Source organism: Aspergillus wentii (assembly GCF_001890725.1).
Source record: "Aspergillus wentii DTO 134E9 unplaced genomic scaffold ASPWEscaffold_1, whole genome shotgun sequence".
Lineage (NCBI taxonomy): Eukaryota > Fungi > Ascomycota > Eurotiomycetes > Eurotiales > Aspergillaceae > Aspergillus > Aspergillus wentii.
This window is the reverse complement of record NW_024467832.1, coordinates 3,516,385-3,533,681: the sequence shown is the minus strand read 5'-3', so window position 1 is coordinate 3,533,681 and position 17,297 is coordinate 3,516,385. Positions and strand designations below refer to the sequence as shown.

Below are 17,297 nucleotides of genomic sequence, written 5' to 3'. Positions count from 1 at the left end.
TTCTACTTGTTTCCGACGGTTGGTTATTTTATTTACTGTACTTCTTCCCTCAACATCGTTGGTCTGGTTATTATTATTATTTCTTCGTATACGGATTCTTCGTCTTATCATTATTACTGCTATTTCTACTATTATTCTATCTTCATCAGATACTTGACATCTGATCTTCCTACTAGCTATCCGCACATGGAGATCAACACAGTGTCCATCATCGTGATTCCAACCCAATTGCGTGGTCTGCATTTATTGACTTGATTCTATTGAATTATCTATTTTACCATTTCATCTATCCATCAACCTCATTATCCTGACTCTTATTTTCTATCATCATCGTCTCTTCTCTATTGTTGGAGCCCACTTCTACTTCCGGCGACTGCGTGATCCACTTGGCCGAACCTCTTTTTACTTCACCTCCGACCTGTTCTTCTACGGCGGCTTTTACTACTGCAACTACAACGTCAACTCCATCGCTCCCCAGCCCACCCGCCATCGTCTTGCATTCCCTCGTCGCTCCTTGAATTTCCTGGTAAGTCGTGTTTTCTCTCTTCCTCTTCCTCTCTGTCTATCTTGTTTCTTCCTACACGTGTTCCCTGTTCTCTTTTTGCCCACCTTCTTTTCCCTCCCAACTCCTGCTTTTCTCACGTTCTGAAAACATCTGCACCGTATTTTCCCTCTCCCATTCTCTCTCTTTCTCCCTCTTCCTCTTTTTCATCCCTTTTCAAACAACCATCAAGATCTTGTATCAATATCCCTCGTAATTCCTACTTGGTCCACTTTGTAGGATTATTCTGTCCCTATTGATGGGGTCGAGGTCTATTCATCTGCCAGTGTTAGTCCCATCGTCTCCCTATTGTCATCATCTCCTGCCAGCTTCATTCACTGTCAAGATGAACTTCTCCTGTGCCCCTCAATATGAATGATTCATCTGGTCTACGATGAAAAATCCACTCATCGCATTCTTCCACTTTTTCGTCCTTTTTTTTTTTTTTTTTTTCCCCTCTTGCTTTTCTCTTTTCCTTCTTCTCTTCCTCTCATCTTCCTGCTGCTCTCTACCACCCACAATATTCTATTCCATGTATCAAAAAGATCCATATCCTTTTGTCTACATTTCTCAATCTTGTCTGTCTTGTCTGCCTCGTCTTTTCTACACTCTGCTACTGCAGCTGTTGAGCCCAGTTTCACTGCTCAAAACTGCAACCAGCCTTGTCGATTCTTCGATCTCTGTCTTATCTTCTCATCTTTCTTTTCATTTCCAATTTCTCACTTCTTCCTTCCAATTTCTCATATTTCATTACATCTCCCACATCTCTTCTATCATCCCTATTCTTCCATCCTATGTTCTGGATTCTTTCTCCGGTTCAAGCTTTGCTCAAGCATCAACTAATCATAACCTACAGAGGATAGCGATGGCGGGAGTTAAGCGTAAGCTCGACGCCAATCAAGGATCTGCTTCGGCATCCTCTGGCAATGCAGCCGCGGAAGCTTCTCAGAATACTCTTAGTAAGTCTCTCAAACTGACACCCATTGAGCAACTGCTGACAGACGCGTAGATAATTCGACTGAAGACACGTCTCGCACTCGCGTTACGCGTAGCCATCGCACAACTCGCGCCAGCCAGAGCGGCCAAGGTGGCCAAGGTGGCCAGGGCAGCCAGAGCAGCCAGAGCAACCGCAGCGGTCCTTCACGTATCATCACTCTCAGTACCCGCAATGCTCGGGCTAACACTGCTCGGGCTGAAGCGGAAGCTCGTGCTAAAGCTGAAGTTGAAGCTCAGGCTCAGGCTCAGGCTCAGGCCAACGCTCAAACTACTAACACTCGGAGCAGCGGTCGTGAAACACGTACGTCTCGTGGACGTGCTGCCCCTCCACCTCCCACGCAGCAGCCAGAGCCTCCTGCTCCACCGGTTCCAGAGACCCCTCGCGTTAAGCGCGTCAAACGGGGCACTGCAGTCGAAGAAACGCCTAGAACTACAAGACAGTCTGCTAGACTGAGATCTCAAGGCAATCCTGGCAGCGATATGGCTGCTGCCGTTGAAGGGCTCAAAAACAAACAGCTGGAAGCAAGCCCATCAACTGGTGCCGTGTCCGGTGTCAGAACCAGAAACCGGGACGCAAAGATGGCTGACAGTACCAGTAATTCTTTTCGTGATCCTGAACCCGCACCTGACGCAGCTGTCAAGTCTCCATCGCCTGATGGCACTGTTTCTGCTACTGCTGAAAACTCTACCCCAGCCGAAGCAGACGATTCTCAGGATACAAACGCGGAATCGAAACCTGCCAAGGAGGCACTGAAGAACGAGTTCTCTGACAAAAGTCAGAACCAAGCGGATGAACACGCAACTTCTATTGAATTCCCTCAACGCCCAACAAATACCCCCAGTCCACGTGGGTCAAGGAGACGCAAATCGTCCGCCACAGAAGTTGATCATGTCTCCGAGGCTGTCGAAAGCAGTATCTCTCCAAGCAAGAAGCCAAAGCTGGAGAAAGACGAGGCAGATGATGAACTTGAACAACAATTGCAAAATGGCACCGATGGAAAGCCCGAATCACATTCCCCTGTTGAGGCCACTGGAGAATCCGGGGCTGGTGATGAGTCCCGCCAAATCACGGAGGAAGTTGATGACGCTTTTACCCCCGACAACGCTGCTGAATCTGTCTCAGCCGGCAAAGGCCGTGGAGGACGTGGCGGCGTTACCCGAGGCCGGGGTCGTGGTCGTGGAGGGCGCAGCAGGGGAGCAGCCCGAGCGCCAGCGGCAAAACGCGGAGGCACTGGACGTGGACGTGGGGGCCGTAATACTCGTGGACGTACTAGTGGCCGTCACCACGATCGTTCCAGCGATTTTGAATATGAGCGTTCCCCCTCTCCCAGCGCGGCTACCCAGAAGCTCCGAGAACGCCAGCGAGACTTGGACAAGGCATTTAAGAAGGTGGCAGCTGCTCAGCGACTTGCTTTGGCCGTGCTAGCTACGCAGTCAGAGAGAAAACTGGCTCGGGATAGGAACGCCCACAAGAACGTTCCGGAATACGATGAGATCAACGAGCAACTCAAAGCGAGACTAGCAGCAAAGAAAAAGACTCTTCGCCATGAATATGAGCTCAAGGTTGCACAGGAAAATCGAGTCTTCGCCGCCAACAAGGCGAGTATCGAGGAGCGATTCCAAGTGAGTGAAAACATTCTTATCCGTGCTGGGCTTATTTACTGACCAAGATACAGGCATCGGCTCGAAACATCCAAGATGAACATCTTCTCGCAGCCCAGGGAGACTATATGGCTTTTGTAGAAGGTCGCCGGGCGGCCGAGGACGATGAACACACAGAGGTAGGCACCTTTGCACATATCAACTGCGAACTACAAGCTAACTGCGTCTCCCAGACCGACGGATCTGAAACCGAAACCGATCACATACTCACATCTAAACTGAAGAAGGAATTCGTCAGAGGCTTCAACTCGACTTGTGTCAGAAACCTGTCAGGCGCTGCGGCATATGAGCGTGCCAGCATCGGCTGGGAGGACTTTACCCAGCGGGCTAAGCTGGGCGGGGATCTTTCCCCCCAGATGAAAGAAATGGGGCAGGGAGGCATCTTCGCCGGTCTGGCTGCCCCGGACATTATCTCCCTGCTGCTCCAAGCAACTGGTATCCTTGAGGTCCAACAAAACGAAAAGCCTTCGACCTCGACCTCGGCACCGACCCCGAGGATGCCCGTTGCGGTTGCACCGGTTCCCGAGCCTCATCCAACTGCGCTTTTCGCTCTGGCTGATGCAGCAGCATCCACTGCGGCGTCGGCCAATGTCGACAATGGAGTTGTTCTACCTAGGACCGCTCCTCCTCATCCTCCTCTCCCCCCGGTTAGGACGACTCCCACCCACCGAACCCTCCTTCCCCAGCTCCCCCAGCCAAGTCAGGTGGCCCATGGGGCTACGGATCCTCGATCTTTCATGCTCCCGCGGCCTACGCCACAGAGACAGCGTCGGCTGCTTCCTGCAGGCCCCCATGAGCCACTCGGTTTGCCCGACCCATTCGTTCCGCGGGGAGGTGGACCTCCTCAACTCCCTCCTCCGCCGGGGTCAAACTTCCAAAGGCCTCCAATTCCCGGATACATGTCAGGGCTTTATTACCCCCCTCCTCATCCTGCCGGGCCACCTCCGCCCACTCGTCCTCCATTCTAAGGGGTGAAGGCTGGGAAGGTTAGGGATGAGGGATAATAAAAAAACCCTGCCATGACGATACAACGACTAATCTATTTCTCTTTGTTCTGTTTTGATTTTTTTGGTTTGTTTGTTTAGAATGGATTTGTACTCTGCGGAGGTTTTGGAGTGAATGGTTTTGTTTGCAGGATCAAACTTGGAAGCGTCATTTCGAAACTGTTTTCTTTCTCCTGGCGTTGGGAGGTTTGTTTGCATTTTACGAGCGTCACGATATCCTCTTTCCTGGTGGATTTTTCAGTTCTGTTTACCACCTGTGTTTACTGCAAAGAAGCTCTTTGCCATGCTATACCGTTGGGCTTGGGCAGAGGGTTAATTTTCTTTTCCTGTACTGCATTTACTATTCGATCACTGTGGCATATGTATCAACAGATTCAGATTCAACATGGATGTATAATACAACTCGGGATTTTCTATGTCTGTTTGTCTTGCTGGAATCGAAGTAATAATCAGATTTGCCATAGTGGCTCATATCAACCAGTAAAGGCAGAAAGTGGAGAGCAGATCGCCAGGCAGCGCCCCGGTGTGAATCAGCCAGCCAGCTAAGAATGGCTGTGAAGCTGTTCCTGATGGATCACGATGACTCTTCGTGACTCTTCCAGGCACCCAATGACTCCTCGCGCCCTGATTGGGCCTAGCGGGGATCCGCTCCCGGCGGGGCGATTCTTCCTTTGTCGAACGGCGGCTTCGATTCGGATTTTTTTTCGCCGGTATTCCAGTCTATCTTTCTCAGATTATAAGAGAGAAGGAAACCAGAGAAGCTGAAGCTGAAGAAAAAGGATAGCTTGTTGACTGTTGCTGTCTCGCTTTTATTCTCTCCTATTTCTCCCTCTTGACAATTGTCGTCTCATCCACTTAACGACCCCCACGACATTTTTTCTTCATCGACGTCACCCCGCCTTCTCTCTCTCTCGCAAAGCTTCAAAACTTCGCTCAACGGTCGTGTCCAACAAAGCCTTTTTCAAGTATAAAAAGAGCTGTGCCAGATCTTAATTCTCATTATAACTTCGACACTATTATCTTCGATATTTCACGAGTAACTTAGGAAGAACAAACTCCAATCATGTCTGTTCGTGCGCAATTCGAGAACTCCAACGAGTAAGTGAAGACTTTGCTTTTCGCTTCTTCCTTCGGCCGTTTACACTTGTTATTTTTATGGTTCTGTTATATGTGGAATGTATAGCTAACGGATATCTTCTATGTAGAGTTGGTGTCTTCTCTAAACTTACAAACTCATACGCTCTTGTTGCCGTTGGCGCGTCGGAGAACTTTTACAGGTACGACAGGCAGCAATCAGATGGAAACCAAAAAAAAAAAAAAAAGGATAAAACTGATGGATGATGTTGGACAGTGTATTCGAGGCAGAACTCCAGGATGTCATCCCGATATGCCACGCTACTATCGCCGGAACTCGCATTGTTGGTCGTTTGACCGCTGGGTATGTACAACGTTCAAAAGGAAAAAGGAAGAGAAGGGATATGATGCTAACAGATATATAAAAAAAAAAAGTAACCGTAAGGGCCTTCTTGTCCCTACAACTACAACAGACCAAGAATTGCAGCACCTGCGGAATCACCTGCCCGACTCGGTTAAGATTCAACGGATAGAAGAGCGTCTTTCTGCCCTGGGGAATGTCATCTGCTGCAATGATCACGTCGCATTGGTGCATCCGGATCTGGAGCGGGAAACTGAGGAGATGTATGTCCTTTCTTCCCCACCCCCGGTCTGTAATCTGATTTCGTTACTAACATGACGATGATAGCATCGCCGATGTCCTCGGTGTCGAAGTTTTCCGTCAAACCGTTGCCGACAACGTCCTGACAGGTTCCTACATGGCCCTCTCCAACCAAGGTGGTATCGTTCACCCCAAGACCTCCATCCGCGATCAGGACGAGCTCTCGTCTCTGCTCCAGGTTCCCCTCGTCGCTGGTAGTGTCAACCGCGGTAGCCCCGTCGTCGGAGCCGGTATGGTGGTCAACGACTGGTTGGCCGTGACAGGATTAGACACCACAGCCACCGAGTTGAGTGTTGTTGAGAGTGTGTTTAGACTGGGTGAGATGGGTCCCCGTGGGCTGGGCATGGGCAATGCCAATAAGGATAGCATTGTGGAGAGTTTCTATTAGGTTGTGTTTGGGGTTTTTTTGGGTGGAATTGATTTACAAGGCTTTTTTACGTCTCATGATGGGATAAAAGATTTTCTTTTCTTTTTTATGATTATCTATCATTCTGAATACAACTGAATCTTGAAGACAAGTCAAGTGACCAATCATCAGTAGATGCAGGCTACAAGGAACCAAGGCAATCTCAATATTATAGTATTTCATTATAGGTGAGGGTAAGATAAAAAATTCACAATAAACCCGGTTATATAGTAGCCAGGACTTAACAGGTATTGGTCATTGATAGGATCCATTGCCTATCTCCCAATAGAATACCAGAAGACATCATCAGAAAATCCTAATAATACTGACTATGTAAAAAAAAAAAGAAAAAGAAAGGGAGAAGAAAAGAAATCAGTCTCAAGCGAAGCTAATGTACAATGGTCCATGATAAATGAGGGCCCTTTCATTTTTCTTTCCTCCGGGAAAAGAAAGGCATGCATGCGATGCGACATGTATCTCCAATAATTTGCAAACTTGGGGGGTATTCGAGGATAAATAAATAATATAAAATGATCAAATGATCAGCGGAGAAGGAAATAATAATAATGGAAAAGAAAAAAAGAAAGAATAGAAAGAAGAAACTCCGTAAACACCAAACCCAAAGCTTCAACGCTAGTTGGCAGATGGAAGAGCATTTCTTTTTTTGGGGGGAGAAGGCTATAGCTGGCCTTGGATTTCAATTCGAGTCGGCTTCTTGTTTTCCTCACTCTGCTGGGCCTCGAGTGGCGGAGGGGGAGGGGGAGGAGGAGGTGTCTCCAGTGATTGTTTATCGATGGGCGTCTCGTCACTTTCACCCTTGACGTTGTCGTCTCCTTCTGGACTCTCCTGGCCATTACCAGGACTCATCGGGGGTGGAGGTGGTGGAGGGGGCGTTGTAGATCTCGCTCTTTTAATGGGCGATGCGAGTTCTCCAAGAGCTCCATTTTCCTTGCCGGTATCTTCCCTCTTCCGTTTCAAAGTGGTTCCAGGTGTTCCGTCCATCGGTGTGGTCTTGTCTTCATCGTCGGACATCTTGGCGTCCTCATCATCGCTTTGACCATGAGGTGTGTCCTCTGCCTTGATGTCAATTCCCTTTGCCTGCTTCTCAGCCTTTTTCTTTTCATGCGCCCGGTGTTTTAGAACGGCTTTGTCGAAGAAATCCTTGCAGTAGATCTTCACCTTCTTCTGCTGCTTCTCGCTGATTTTCGTCGGATTGTCGACTCGGTTGTTTTTGAAGTCTGAATTCACAAGTTTCTTCGCAACCTACCAGAAATATTCGTTAGCATGAGTGGATCAATCGTAGGCTAAGGTGAGTCTCACATCCTTGGCATAGCGCTTCAAATCGTCTTTTGGAAGCTTGTGTCTGAACTTATCCACAACGTACTTGATGTGAGGGAATAGCTGGATGGAACATTAGCTTTTCAGCTCAGTTGGTATTCGAAATTTGAATCTTACCGTGTTCTCGTACAGCTTCTTCTGCTTATCTTCGCTGAAGTTTCGCCACTTTTCCTCGCCCTCTTTCTTGTCCGGCGTCTGCATGGAAGCTTGCGGTGTACCAGGCGTAGTAGTCTTTTCTTTAGGAGTGTTCTCCTTGGCATTCATGATTCCGTCGATGATATCCTGCAGCGCCTTGTCCCTGGACTCCTTAGGGGGTGGGGGAGGCTGAGCTGCAGGCGCAGTTGGTCGGGTCCAGGTTGTATCTCCGAGTGCAGAATAGTAATACGTCTTGCCGTTGGACTCGGCTGCAAACCATCCAGGTGGAAGCGGATTGAACTGACGACGGAATGGTCTGGGGCCGTGGTGATGGTGGGGATTTTTCCCCCTAGTACCACCTCGTGTCTGGGCTGCTGGCCCACGAGGTGCATCTATGGATCGCGATCTCGAGCGTGTGCGTGATTTGGATCGTTTTCGCTCATCGCGAGTAGTCTCCCGTCGCTCGAACTGACTAACAGCCGGCGTGGAGGCTGTCGTGTTTGGATCTCTTTTCATTCGAGGAATGCGATAGCCCACTTCCAATGTCGCCCAGACTTGCAACAGTGCAGCGGCTTTCTTCTCAACACGTTCATCACCGCAGCTAGTCAATGGTTGGATGGTCGACTCGATCTTTGAATCAACAATCTTGTTTCGCGTTAGACGTGGGAATCTGTCTAGAATATCCAGAATCTGCAGCACAACGTTGAAATCCTCCTTCCACATCGAGAGTTGCGAATTGAGAATCTGATAGCCGTGCATCTTCACCACGCGGTTGCAAACACGTTCATCATCACATCGCTGAATTCGTCCCAGCAACTTGACGGCAATCCACTTCTCCTTGCACTGCATCAGGGCTGCCATGACCTTGGTGACGCCGTTCTCGTCCAGAGACTTGGGCTGCACGCTGTCCACATACTCCTCATCATCCTCAGCCAGCTTCTTCTTACGCGGCCGTTTCGCAATCGCAGTATCCCAGCCATCAGCGTCGTCGATACCCAAAGCTTCGATGGTGGCATTAGAAAGCTTGGTTGCACGCTCGGTCTGGGTTCTCCCGCCGATGAAACCTGTACAATTGGGCTCCCCGCAATAACAGGGCTGGGGATCTGCTCCATAACGATCAACGTTGTAGTTGAAAACGAGCTCCTCACCTGCCTGGATGCTCCGTTCGGCAAAAATGCCCATTCGGAGTTTCTCACCCACGACCCACTTGTCGACATAACAGTTGGGGTTGCACGAGTGGTTACAGAAACGACCCAGATTGCCTTTCTTGGTGGCATCGACGAATTCGCCCTTGCTAAGGGACATAAAATAGAAGTGCTTAATCCCCTCCTCATCATAATTCCTCATGCGCCGGCGAAAATTGCCTTCGTTAATTACCTCGCCCACGTATTCGAAGATAAACTGGTGCGGTCGCAAGTCCGCCTCGGCACGGAGCCCGAACCCCTTCTTCTCCGTTTTGATGACGGCCACATCTGCGTACTCTCTGCGTTGAAAGCGTTGATTTTGGCATCCAGGGCCACATCCACAGTCTCCTAGACACTCAATCTTGGTTGCCCGATTGATACAATCCGAATCCTCCCCACATGCCACATTCCTGGACACCGATGGTTCTGGTCGATTTGGTTAGATGTCGTGGGTTTTGAAACAAGAAGAATAAACCACAGCAAAGATAACAAAATGAAGTGTCTGAAAATAAAGAATCAAAAAGAAAATATGATCTTTCAAATATCTCCCTTCACTTTCAGGTTGGAACGGCGTAGGCGCAAACAACGTAAAGGGGGCTTGGAAAAAATTCAAACGAAAAAGAAAAAAGGCCGGTGCTTACCCCATTCCTCCGCACAATCACACTCCATGGCATGCTCAGTGTATCCCATATATTTGTTAGCATAGGTGCATGTTTCCATCAACTCAAAGGTGGATTTGGCCTCGGCCGTGCTATCAGGCAGATCCAGAAATAGCTGTGGCGGCCGCGCAACGACCTTTTGCGAGGAGCTGCGAGTCAACTTAGGAGGCTGCCCTGGCTCTAGCTTGACGGTGATATCGCCTCCGACTTTTTCTTCATCTTTGATGTCGTGCGCATCCCCTTCTTCATTTTTGATCGGGGTGCGGGACCGGCTCCGCGATCTTACAGCGGATGAAGACAGGCCGTTACTCAAGGAGGCCGTGGGGGTTGAGTTGGACGTGTTGTCCTCCTTTTTGAGGTCGCCGCCGTTGGGAGCATCTGCGGCTCCATCATCGTGTTCCAGCCTCATGGCGGACACGGCATCATCTGCTACGGATTCTGACTGAGAGTCCGCGTTGTCATGGGCGGACATGACGACACGGACGGAGCAGACGCGCAATCTACGCTGGAGAAAACAAAAGAATGCGCGGGGATAATAAGATGAAAAGAGTAGACTTTGAAAGAAAGAAGGTCAAAAAAGGGGAAAGTAAGGAGAGATGGTGAAAGGGAAAAGAGAAGGAAACGAAGGTGGATTGAGGAAGATGGAAGAAAAGAAAGTCGAACAAAGTCCACGTTTTCTGCGGGCGCCAAGAAAAAAAAATAAAATGCAGCGCCAGTCAAGGAATCAAGGGATTGCAGTGCTTATCGGCTTCTAGGTTGTTTGCACGGGGGCAGCAGATGGGAAGAGATGAATAGACAATAGCCAGTATTTCATTGTTTCTTGGTATTCACTTGCATCACATCGCCGGTCTTTTTTCTATTGTTGCTGGTGTCTCTGCCCCATCAATAAATAACACATACATTATTGTTTGGATTCCTTCAATTCCCACCACCGCTTTCACCGCCCGGTCTGGGTGAAGGAGAGGGAGAGTGTTGAGGAATTATAGAACCAGAGAAGAAGAACAGAGTATAAAATAAATAACCATTAAATGTGAGAGTTCGATGAAAACATCTGACTCCAGGTCCTTTCGACAGAGGTCGGAGAAATCATTAGTTGGTATCGTTTTGAGGGATGAACCCCCAACACCATTATCATTATCACCAATGGCTATTTCCATTCTGTATTTTATACGGATTGTGAATTCCTCGACACGCTCATTTGCTTCTGGCAAAATTTCCTGGTGTCGCAGACAGCCCTTTAACGGTGTGCAGCTCATTGGGGGGTGAGATTCAAGTGACGCCTTGGTAAGTGATCTCATGCTCACTAGGCGGGGTATTCGGATTCTTATGAAAACCAAGATATTGGCAGCTTATTACTCCTGTAACTTGAAGAATTGTCAGTATTAGCTAGAGTGAGATGGATGTGACGCCCCTTCTGTTCATAGTCGGAGAAGCTCTCGGGTAGCAAAAAGAAGAAAGCCATCGTAGTGATGATTTGAAAGAAGTAAGCAGGTTGTTCATCGGACCACGTCCTCAGTTGGTTTAAAGTCAAGACACCAGCAGGGAAGACGGAAGCCCTAGGATGGGCATAGGGCACAGGCACGGGTTAAAGACGGGCAAAGAAAGCATCGGATACCACTCCTCCAAGCCTCTAGTCCACACCAGCCGGGGATCACAGGCCATGGGAAAGCCCAAATCATCTAGGCCGACATACTGACCATGCAGCTCCCTATTTATTGTGATATAAATAAACAGGGAAAAGAGAAGAAGTAACGAGGATGTATCAGATTGTACCACAGCTGCCATAGCAGAAATGAGATGCGACAGATGGTGATGATATGTCTGACATGCCTGTTTTTTTCTCAACTGTCGTCTAAAATAGTTTGTCTCGGGGCGTTTAGCGATTGGACGAGGCGATCGTATTCTGGGTTGTGTAACATTTCTTTTTCTTTTCTTTTTCTTTTCTTTCTTTCTCTTGCTTTGTGCCCCTGTCATTTTTTAATTTTTAATTTTTTTTTTTTTTTTTTAAATTTTCCGCCATGATTGTCCAGCTCAGAGCCGAGTGGGAAAATCTCCTCCAGTCAAAGTAGTACTAAGAGAAACTAGAAAGTGGTTAGTTGTAAAGAGGGGGGCAAAAATTATGCACGATAGACAGCTAGAGCGAGGTCGGTCAAGATACCCGTGCATGAACGGGTGTTGTCTCGAACGGGCCATGACAGGAGATGATGTTGGGACCTTGAGGAAATAATATAAATTAAAGGATCGATTGGAAGGGAAGACAAGTTCAGGAAAAATTTCGGATAGTGTGGACGGATCGTCGTGGGATGGGGGAGGATAAGGAGTGGGGGAAGAGGGAAGAAAGAAAAGAGAGAAAGAAGAGAGAGAGAGAGAGAGAGAGAGAGAGAGAGACGGGAGGGGATGGAGAATAATTGCGATGACTGAGGCTAATGCAGACTGGGACAGGGCTTACAGGGTATGATGGAGGAATTCTGGACTGTGTGCCAATCATCAAAGCTGAAACAGAGACAGTTGGGAAATCCGCTTGATATAAAACCTCCTTTTACCTGCATCTGCATGCTCATCCTGATGATAATCATAATATTCCCATCTGGTGGACGAAATGCCCAGTCCTGGTGGTTTGAGTTGGATGACAGGGTGTAATCAGATTACCGCCATTCGGTTGGTATGTAATAAAAGGTACAAGTGCGACGGGTACCTGAAAAGGTGGGGCCCATACAAATTCCGCCTGCAACAAAGTCTCCGGGACTTCTGGCAGAAGTACTCTGCCTGCCTTGTACAGAAGTACATCTGTACTGTACGGTATACCGAAGCTGTCTCCTGCGCCACCTGCAACTTCTCTCTCCTTTCTCTTCTCTCCTTCTTCCTCTTCATCGTCTTCTGCTCCATCTCATCCTCATCAATCCCGTTGTTCATCAATTTCTCCAGAGCATCCGTCATATCCATCATCGGGCGATATGCACCTTGGAATGATGGACACGATGGAAGGCTGTCTACGCAGAGACCATGTCAGACTACCTTCTGACGGTTGATTCACATCGGCGGGGCGCTGGTTCTTGCTGCATGCCCGGATGGTTCTCGTGCATGTGCCCATCGCGATGCTACCACCGACTCGACACTTGATCCATCAAATAATAATAATACAGACGAACCATAATATTTGTCCGGGTTGGCTAGTGCCATTTTTCGATCATTATTACAAGTGCAACAAGGCACATCTCTGTATCTATCCCATTTTCTTTTCTTGAACAATGGAGAATTATCGGTGCTGTGGACGGTTGCTATCTCTCCGCCTCCAAAAAAACGCCATATGATACAATTGTCCCATTTGCCCCTCCTTTCGTGCATGCTTCTCTGCTTCTAAGCTCGGCAGTAGTCAATGGCACGACTGGACCAAAAGATAAGTTCAATTCCCTCTTGCATATTAATCCTGGCAGGCTTTCCCTTCCATCGTCTTCCATCCTGCCTTTTCCCAGCCTCCCCGAGGACGATCGCGATCACACACGTCGCTCGTCTGCGCCTCTTGCGGAGCTGTCGACTCCACCCGCCGCCGATTGTCAGTCTGTCGCCAGTCGCTAGTACTACTGCATCCTGCGGTCCTTCTGCCAGTCATCGTGGGATGCAATAATTCCACTATCATCAATAGGGCCAGAAATAATAATAATTTTTTTATTAAAAAGAGAAAAAAAAAAAAGGGTTTGCGCGTCGAGTGCCGTGTATACACAAGTATACTCTGTACGCTCACTGTAACTTCACAGACAGAGAAGACACTGCTGCTGGGATGGATCGACCGCACTACTTACACCCGGAGACCCTAACTAGCCTTGAACCTCGCCTCTAAAAGCTTCACAGTAGGAGCATTGAGCAACATATCGGCTCTAGCCCGCTGACCCAACGTCCTGGGCGTTGTATCCGCCTATCATCGGTTGCCTGTCTTCCATGATATACTACAACCCGGAACGCGCTGCTTCCCGCGGGAGGGTCCTTTTTTCTCTGCCCCAGAAAACATCGACGGATATCCCATACTCAGGGCCAAGCGGCAAGCTTCCCCCCCCCCTCCCTTCGTGGGCCGTGGGTGTGGACTAAACCAAACGTCTTCTTCAATCTCTTTTACAGTTTTACTACTGCTTACCACTCCATAGTCAGGGAGTACAGCAGCAAGTCTCAGATTGTTGTTGCATCGTTTCTTCAAGCCGGGTCTGGTCTGGTATCCCCCCCTGCACACTCCCCGTCTGGATTTCCATCTTCGTGCATATTATTATTCCTTTTATCCCTGTCTTTTTTTTTTCTTTCCCTTCCCCTCCCCCAATTTGTTTTGTTTTTCTATTTTCTATTTTTTGATTTTCTATTTTTTTTTTTCCAAACCACCCCTGACCCTCATCAAAGAGTCAAAACGCCCACAAAAGGAAAGAAATAAAGAGGAGAGGAAAAGAGAGAAAAACAGGATCGGAAGAACCTTGTCTGTTGACAAAGGTACAGTACTACGACTACTAGTATCAAGTACTACTCCAGTACTGTTTGTTTGAGGATCGCTCCCGTTGCGAAAGCTTTGACGCTTGGAAGCATATGAAACCATCGTCTTTGAAACACTATTCTCTTCTGGGCAGAACGCGGTCCAATCCAACCCAGGCCGGTTGGTTCTGTAATCGTTTGGAGTCTTGTTTCTTTCTTTCTTTCTTTTTTTTTCCCGCCTTTTTTCCCTTTTATTATTATTGTTTCTTTTATTTGCTTTTTCTCTTTGGCTGAGGAGAGAAAGCACAAAGAGTCCCTGCAGCCTTCCTGTTCATTCTCTTCTGCTTTCCAGTCGTCCTTTTCGGATGCATGCCTGCGGCATCTGCACTGGTCTGTTGTCCTGTGCAGTCCCGAGTTAAAAAAGTCCGTTTGGTTGGAAAAAGTCCCTGGTGAGGATTATTGTGTGTTATTTGCCTTACTAGTCGATTTACTTTCTTTTTTGCCCCTTCTTCCTCGTCCCCTTCTCATTATTGCCTTCCTTTTCGTTCCTTTCTTGCCTTTTCGCTGGTGGCAATCTGCAGTGTACTTGAAACTGTGTGTCCACTCGATTCCCGCCGACAACGTCTCTCTCCAACATCTCTCCTCTCTTGCTCTCCGGTCTGTCGGCCCGCAACCCACTTCCGTCCATCGTTTTTTACTTGCTTCTGTCCTGTCCATTTCCTTTCTTTCTCTAGTTCTTCTGCACGGGTTAAAAAAAAAAGGGCATTGTTATTTCAAAAGTATCTGTCAATTCATTATTTGCTGCTGCTGACGGTGGTTTTATCTGCCCCGGTCTCCCTTCTATTTCTTTCCCTTGCGCTGTTTAGATCTATCTCAACCCTTTGATCCCGCCATCAAACGCGGCCCGACCCTCAAATGTTTACTGTCCGTCCCATGTGCATTCATGAATCTGTTCCCTCTGTCTCTTTTCTATTCCTTTCTCTGATCGTCCCCTACATCTGCTGTCATTCGCTGCGTTTCTAGCCCACTTTCTGATCTATTTAAGCAACCACGTGTTTATACACTGGTGTAGACGCATCATTCCGTTTGGGAGGCTTTGTGGTAGTTTTTTATTCCCTTCCCTTCTTTTCTTTTCTTTTTCTTTTTCTTACTTTCTTTTGCTTCTCTGTTTATTCTGCTGGTTGTCGTTATTATTATCTTTTTTTTTTTTTTTTTTTTTTGACTCGTGTGCCATTCTTTGTTCTTCCGTTTCCCTCGCTCTGCTTCCTTTCCTGTAGTCGCGTGACGCGTCACTCGTTTATAGCAGTCCCCAAATTGGATCAATCCGTTCTGTCCCCGGATCTGTTTGTCGGGCTGTCTGCTAGGAGGGGGAGTCGGCTATATTCGCTTCCATGGTCTGCTGGATATGTCGAATCAATCGGAAAGGCCATGGACCGAGGAGGAGAAGGTACGAAGATTCTAGATATGCCTTATGATAATGGACCCTGCAATGGCCATGTCGGTACGATGGGAGACTTGACTGACAGAAAGGATTCGTGGCTCTAGTACACCCTGCTTACCGAAATCCTGAAGAAGGCGGGAATCCCTTCTGGTCATCTAGTCAAGATTATCAAGGATTTTCGTATTAACCCGAGTTGGACGGAAATTCCCCTCCCGCAAGGTATAGACCCGTTGGCTCCTCCCTTACCCCATCGTGTCATTGCCACTCGGGCTCTTTAAAAGCTAGCTTGCATTGATAGGCGATGCAATGTAGCGTTTGCTAATCCAAGTCTGTTTAGGCCGTCCCTTGAGCTCATGTCAGGCGGCATTTTGGACCATGTGGCATCATCACCCACAACCGCCAATGCCAATGCAGACAGTGCCTATATCATTGCCGCCGCCACGCCATGAACCATCTGTACCGCCAGCCCCGCCTGTGGAGAGCAGGAAACGGCCGCATTATCCAGACAAGCCAATTCTAGCACCACGTGCAATTCAACCGCGGCCAAGTACGGCTTCATACAGTAGTGAAAGTGGTGCTTCCGCCCATCTATCTCCTGGCTTGGAGAGCGTTACCTCCAGAGGCGAGCGACCACGAAAACGAGGCCGACCAAGTAAGGCGGAAACTGAACGACGCAAAGCAGTAGCGGAGGCTCGAGGAGAAATGTATCCCCCACCCCGGAGACCTGGTGCGAAACCGAAAATTCCATCTGCCCCTACCAGCCCCGTTGCAGTCGAGTCCAGGGGTGTTTCGTTCTCTCCCCGGACTAGTGTGCAGATTCCGGAAGCATCGAGGCATGATCCGCGATATGTGCCGCCACCACCCGGACGAGCAATAGCATCCCTACCGCTCAGTGGTGAGGACCGTTCGAGAGAGATACCTGATCGTGAGAGTGGACCGATATTCAGAGAGTTACCACGGCCAACACAGACGCTGCCTTCGCCACAGGCGCTACACTTAGGTCCCAGAGAACCTATTCCACGAATAGACCTTGGGGATCGACGATTTGAACCTCTTCCACCTGACAGGGCTCCCCTCACAATGAATCGCCCACGAGCTATGACCGACCATCCCAGGCGGCCGGACCAGCCCCCCATTTCTATGCCAGAGGCAACTATGAGCACTCCGATTGAGAAGCGACCGGGGTGACTTCGAAACATGTGTCAAGCCGATACATGACGTCTACTGTTACTGTTGAGGATTACCGAGACGCATGACGAATGACACTCACCATCGATGATGAATGATAGATAGCGTTGATTAAACCGATCCCTGGGCTACGAGACGAGGCAGATCACTAAAATGTGCGATCTCCTCATACCCATTCTCAATTTTTTTTTTTTACCTTCTCTTTACATTTCAACGGGATCGATCGATTGCTTGGCGACATCCTCTTACGACGAAGCCACGTCCAGTTTCCTTTCCCATGTCTAATACCTCCCACTCGCGTTCAATCATGCGTAAAAAAATTTTTTTTTTTTTAAGAAAAAGCCATGTCACGAATCTCAAAGCTTCACGTTCTCAAGCAACGACACGAAATGCCTCTTTACTATCTAAAAGTCAAAGCGATACTCAAAGAACAAATCAAGTTTTCTACCTGGACATATTACCTGTTTTCTTCTCTCCCTACCCGACCCTAGTTACTCCTATGATGCATCGAAGCAATATTCATTCATCTTTTGCATAGCGACTATGATTCTTTGCTTCT

General features: G+C 48.3%; 5 protein-coding genes across 5 annotated transcripts; 3 read left to right on the top strand and 2 right to left on the bottom strand.

The window, feature by feature from the left end:
• Window positions 1-1,406: 1,406 nt before the first annotated feature.
• Window positions 1,407-4,167, top strand: ASPWEDRAFT_23448 (uncharacterized protein; the record flags this gene model as incomplete). The annotated part of the gene is made up of 4 exons (XM_040832483.1): window positions 1,407-1,500; window positions 1,551-3,160; window positions 3,214-3,318; window positions 3,373-4,167. The coding sequence occupies 4 exons, from the start codon at window positions 1,407-1,409 to the stop codon at window positions 4,165-4,167; spliced, it is 2,604 nt and encodes an 867-aa protein (XP_040695028.1).
• A 741-nt stretch (window positions 4,168-4,908) lies between these two features.
• On the top strand, window positions 4,909-6,390 carry ASPWEDRAFT_34879 (translation initiation factor 6). Its single transcript, XM_040834112.1, has 5 exons — window positions 4,909-5,301; window positions 5,409-5,480; window positions 5,555-5,641; window positions 5,713-5,901; window positions 5,966-6,390. Exons 1-5 carry the CDS (start codon window positions 5,267-5,269, stop codon window positions 6,324-6,326), a joined length of 744 nt encoding a protein of 247 aa, XP_040695027.1. The 5' UTR covers window positions 4,909-5,266; the 3' UTR covers window positions 6,327-6,390.
• A 632-nt stretch (window positions 6,391-7,022) lies between these two features.
• On the bottom strand, window positions 7,023-10,132 carry set2 (SET and WW domain protein; the record flags this gene model as incomplete). The annotated part of the gene is made up of 4 exons (XM_040832482.1): window positions 7,023-7,607; window positions 7,665-7,745; window positions 7,800-9,427; window positions 9,643-10,132. 4 exons carry the CDS (start codon window positions 10,130-10,132, stop codon window positions 7,023-7,025), a joined length of 2,784 nt encoding a protein of 927 aa, XP_040695026.1.
• A 966-nt stretch (window positions 10,133-11,098) lies between these two features.
• Window positions 11,099-12,130, bottom strand: ASPWEDRAFT_262124 (uncharacterized protein). The gene is made up of 2 exons (XM_040832820.1): window positions 12,110-12,130; window positions 11,099-11,741 (listed from the first exon to the last, which is right to left on the bottom strand). The coding sequence occupies exon 2, from the start codon at window positions 11,632-11,634 to the stop codon at window positions 11,188-11,190; it is 447 nt and encodes a 148-aa protein (XP_040695025.1). The 5' UTR covers window positions 11,635-11,741; window positions 12,110-12,130; the 3' UTR covers window positions 11,099-11,187.
• Window positions 12,131-15,476: 3,346 nt separating this feature from the next.
• ASPWEDRAFT_34873 (putative AT DNA binding protein) lies at window positions 15,477-16,994 on the top strand. The gene is made up of 3 exons (XM_040834111.1): window positions 15,477-15,556; window positions 15,655-15,769; window positions 15,888-16,994. Exons 1-3 carry the CDS (start codon window positions 15,515-15,517, stop codon window positions 16,736-16,738), a joined length of 1,008 nt encoding a protein of 335 aa, XP_040695024.1. The 5' UTR covers window positions 15,477-15,514; the 3' UTR covers window positions 16,739-16,994.
• Window positions 16,995-17,297: the final 303 nt, after the last annotated feature.

What these genes read in the sequence shown, in the direction of transcription:
- ASPWEDRAFT_34879 (XM_040834112.1), top strand. Translation starts at nt 5,267, where the DNA reads ATGTCTGTTCGTGCGCAATTCGAGAACTCCAACGA. An exon ending in CAATTCGAGAACTCCAACGA is followed by an intron (nt 5,302 to 5,408) that starts GTAAGTGAAGAC and finishes TCTTCTATGTAG; the next exon opens with AGTTGGTGTCTTCTCTAAAC. An exon ending in GAGCGGGAAACTGAGGAGAT is followed by an intron (nt 5,902 to 5,965) that starts GTATGTCCTTTC and finishes TGACGATGATAG; the next exon opens with CATCGCCGATGTCCTCGGTG.
- ASPWEDRAFT_262124 (XM_040832820.1), bottom strand. Translation starts at nt 11,634, where the DNA reads ATGACAGGGGCACAAAGCAAGAGAAAGAAAGAAAAGAAAAAGAAAAGA.
- ASPWEDRAFT_34873 (XM_040834111.1), top strand. Translation starts at nt 15,515, where the DNA reads ATGTCGAATCAATCGGAAAGGCCATGGACCGAGGAGGAGAAG. An exon ending in CATGGACCGAGGAGGAGAAG is followed by an intron (nt 15,557 to 15,654) that starts GTACGAAGATTC and finishes TCGTGGCTCTAG; the next exon opens with TACACCCTGCTTACCGAAAT. An exon ending in GGAAATTCCCCTCCCGCAAG is followed by an intron (nt 15,770 to 15,887) that starts GTATAGACCCGT and finishes AAGTCTGTTTAG; the next exon opens with GCCGTCCCTTGAGCTCATGT.